We start from the raw sequence: 3,516 nt of genomic DNA on the forward strand, positions 1-3,516 counted from the left end.
CACAGTCTGTGCAACTTTTATTTCAACAGGGAAGTAATAAAATCTATATACAGTCTAAAACCAGTAGAAAAGGTGAGTAAAAAGACCCACGGTCCATCTGGGTCCTGCCAGAGTGGTGGTGCGAGCCTTTCGTCCCAGCACTGGGGAGGTGGAGGCCAGCCTGGCTGACATAGTGAGTTCCAGGAAAGCCAGAGCTACATACTGAGACCCTGTCTCAAAACAAAAATCTGTGGAGTGGTGAATGGTGGGCCGGGCAAGCATCGTACCTGGCGCCCAGAGGTGGCCTGGGCATTTCTCTGGTAGAAGTAAGAGTGGGTCCTAAAGAAGATCCCTCTCCAAGCACAGGGCAGAGATGACACTGCCTAGCTGTTTGAGCCTGTCTACCTGTCTCCACAAGACAGGCAGAAAACCAAGGCCATCATGTAGGACCAGCCTGACTGACAGACCCAAAGGGAGCCAAAGCTTGGCTTGGATTCTGTTAGCATGTCCAAACCTTTACGGTGCTATCCACAGCCCCTGAGAAGAGCCGGCCCCGGGAAACAGCCAGGGCAGTGACACTGCCCTGATGGCGCAGCAATGTCTGTGTGCAGATCATGTTGTCCATACTCCAGACCCTGAGGGACCGGTCATAGGATGCACTGAAGACTTTGGTCTGGTCTGGTGTTGAAATGACTGCCAGGGCATATACTGTGCCCACATGGCCCGTTAGGGTCCGCACCTGCTCTTTGGACTCAATGTCCCATACATGGATGAGGTTCTCGTAGGTGCCACAGACAATGTGGTGATTTGTCACAGCAATGGAATAGACACTGCCACCAGATGTCTGCAGGACATGGATGCAGTCAAGGGTCCGAATGTCCCAGATCTTGATTGTCTAGTAAGAGCCACTGTACAGATAGCTCTGTGCTGCCACCAGGGCCCGCACCCAGTGGTTGAGGCCTGTGAGCTCCTTCTTCAACTTTAGCTCGGTGCCCACGATGTCCCAGACCTTGATGGCCTTCAGGGAGCCGCTGAAGAGCATGTTATGGGAAGACACCAGTGTGCACACAGGGTTGTCGTGGGCACGGATGGTGTTTACCTTCTGCAGGTTCTGGATGTCCCACACAATGATGGTGCAGTCTGCAGACCCACTGTACAGCTTGCACCCCTGGATGCAGAGCGCCAGCACAATACCATCATGACCCTCCAGTGTCTTTTGGCACTTGTAAGTGGTACACGTGTCCCACACCTTGATCGTCTTGTCAGAAGAGCCACTGAAGAGCAGGTCACCCATGGAATAGACACAGAGGCACCAGACCGGGCCCTGGTGGCCCACAAAGGTCCCTTTGCACTTGAAGATCTGCTGAGGGTCATAGGATCCGAGGATGCCCATGTTCAGGCGTGCGTTGATGTGAGAGAGCTCATCGTTTAACATGGATGCATCCCTCCGGAACTCCATGAGGTCCTCGCTGAGCTTGCTCTGGTTCTCATCAAGGACATCAAACTTGAGCTCAAGGCTCTTCTCCAGCTGGTCAATCTTCTCTGAGAGCTTGCCCAGCATGGAGCGCAGGAAGGCAATCTCTTGGTCCTTCTGGGCCAGCGCCACATGCATCTCATGGAAGCGGTCATCAGTCTGCTGCAGGAACTCCTTCAGGCCCTCAAAGCGGCACGTTTCCAGGTGCGTCTCATATGTGTCCTGATTCCCGATGAATGTGCACCCGTACTTGGAGTGGGGACACTTGATGTGCTCGCATTCTTTCAGGTGGGCCTCCAGGTTCATCTTGAGAAGGGGAGGGCAGCTGGGGTTGTTGGGGCAGCGCACAGGCCTGTAGTCACAGCTACTCTCGTGGTCCTTCCGGGCACTAAGCTTGATGGTGAAGGGGCAGCCCCTCGGGTCTACCTCAAAGACGCCAGGCTTCCCAGTGCCCGCTGCATGGCAGCCATGCCGGCAATGTATGAAGAGCTCTCCAATCTGCTCAGCTACCGCAATGTTGTTGACCGCCACTGTCAGCTTGGCATTGTCCACAGGACACTTCTCTGACTTCAAGGCGCATCGTCTGCAGAATGTGTGCCCACATGTAGTGATCACAGGGTCCTTGAACACACTGCAGCAGAGCTGGCAGCACAGTTTTACCGAGGGCTGCTCGGCAAACACCAATGGTTCCGGCTCCTCCTCCTCCTCCTCAGGCAGCGAGAACATGGAGTGCAGGGACATGCTGGACTCGGAGTGTAGGGAGCGGACAGAGATGGCTGAGTCAGAGCGGCGAGGAGTGTTGATAGGGGGCATGCTGTCCTCTTCATCCCGTGGCGAATAGGCAAGGGTGCTAGAGGAGGAAGGCGTCCTGCGATGCTGTTTGTATGTGCTGGTCCCATCAGCTGCTTTGGTGATGGTGGTGACGGTCGAGAAGGTAGGCCCAAAGGTCGTTTCCATTCTGGTCCCACTGCTGTCTGGGGAGGGAAGGTTGGCGGGCCCCCCAGAGAAGCGGTTGTAGCGGGCACTCTTGGCTGAGCTCATGCTCTAGAGAGGCATCCAGGTTCCTCGGGCAGTGTCCCCCGCCCGCGACTGCCTGGGAGCAGCGGCTACACCCTCCGGCATCATCTTGCCCCCTCGGCCCGCGGCCCTGAAAGGTACAGGGATACAGGAGCCGGAAGGCGGTAACTTCTCCTTTAAGGTAGCACTTTCCTGAATAATTAAAGCCTCTCTTTTATCACACACCTCTTCTGTAACGTTAAACTTCTTAGTGCTCTTTTTCTTTCTAAACTGTACATTCTGCATTTCTTTTGGCTTTACTCGTTCTTTTCCATTATAGACCTGCATTAATAACCATGCCACAGATTCAACATTATGCAATCTTGAAATTCTCTCCATCAAAGATATTTCCATCTAGAAAGCTTGGAATTTGAGGTGATTAAGAGTTTGGAATCTGTGTTATCTGTTGGGACAGGACATACCAAGCTCCTACAACCAGGACCAGAGGTGACTAGTAATCTAAATGACCCTTTCAGCCAGGGGTTACACAAGCTCCCACAACCAGGACTGGAGATAACTATCGAAATTACCCTCACATTATCTGTATAGCCAGAGGCTTCCCAGGTCCCCACAACCAGAACCAGAGGTAGATAATAGCCCTCTCTATACTATCTGTATGACTAAGACCAGGCCAGATCCTTCCCCAGGCCCTTAAGCTAATACGGGTAGCCTATCTCTAGAGCCCATCTTCTGGGTGAAATGACATGTACCCTGAGTTGGCTCAATACAGAGGAAAGGATAACTTTTTCTAATACTGTGAGAAAGTATGAGAAATGAAGAACCAAAGCACCCCAATTTCAAGCAAGCCCCTCACCCCAGCTTGAAACAGGCCCGAGTTTCAAGATTCTCAGAACTGCTGACATAGGTCCCAGGACAAAGTCAGGATGCTTGAGGAGCCATCTGGTAGCAACTGATTAACCATTGAATGCCCCAATGCCGGAGATGGTCAAAGTACAAAGTCAGGATGTTTGAAGGACTATCTGGTAACAATTGATTAACCACAGAAA

At 52.6% G+C, this 3,516-nt stretch overlaps 1 protein-coding gene across 1 annotated transcript; it reads right to left on the minus strand.

Moving 5' to 3' along the window:
* On the minus strand, positions 1–2,623 carry LOC114710003 (E3 ubiquitin-protein ligase TRAF7-like). Its single transcript, XM_037199027.1, is given in 1 exon segment — positions 1–2,623. A coding segment is annotated over 1 exon segment (2,016 nt). The 5' UTR covers positions 2,495–2,623; the 3' UTR covers positions 1–478.
* Positions 2,624–3,516: the final 893 nt, after the last annotated feature.

This window comes from Peromyscus leucopus, chromosome X (genome assembly GCF_004664715.2).
Source record: "Peromyscus leucopus breed LL Stock chromosome X, UCI_PerLeu_2.1, whole genome shotgun sequence".
Classification (NCBI taxonomy): domain Eukaryota; kingdom Metazoa; phylum Chordata; class Mammalia; order Rodentia; family Cricetidae; genus Peromyscus; species Peromyscus leucopus.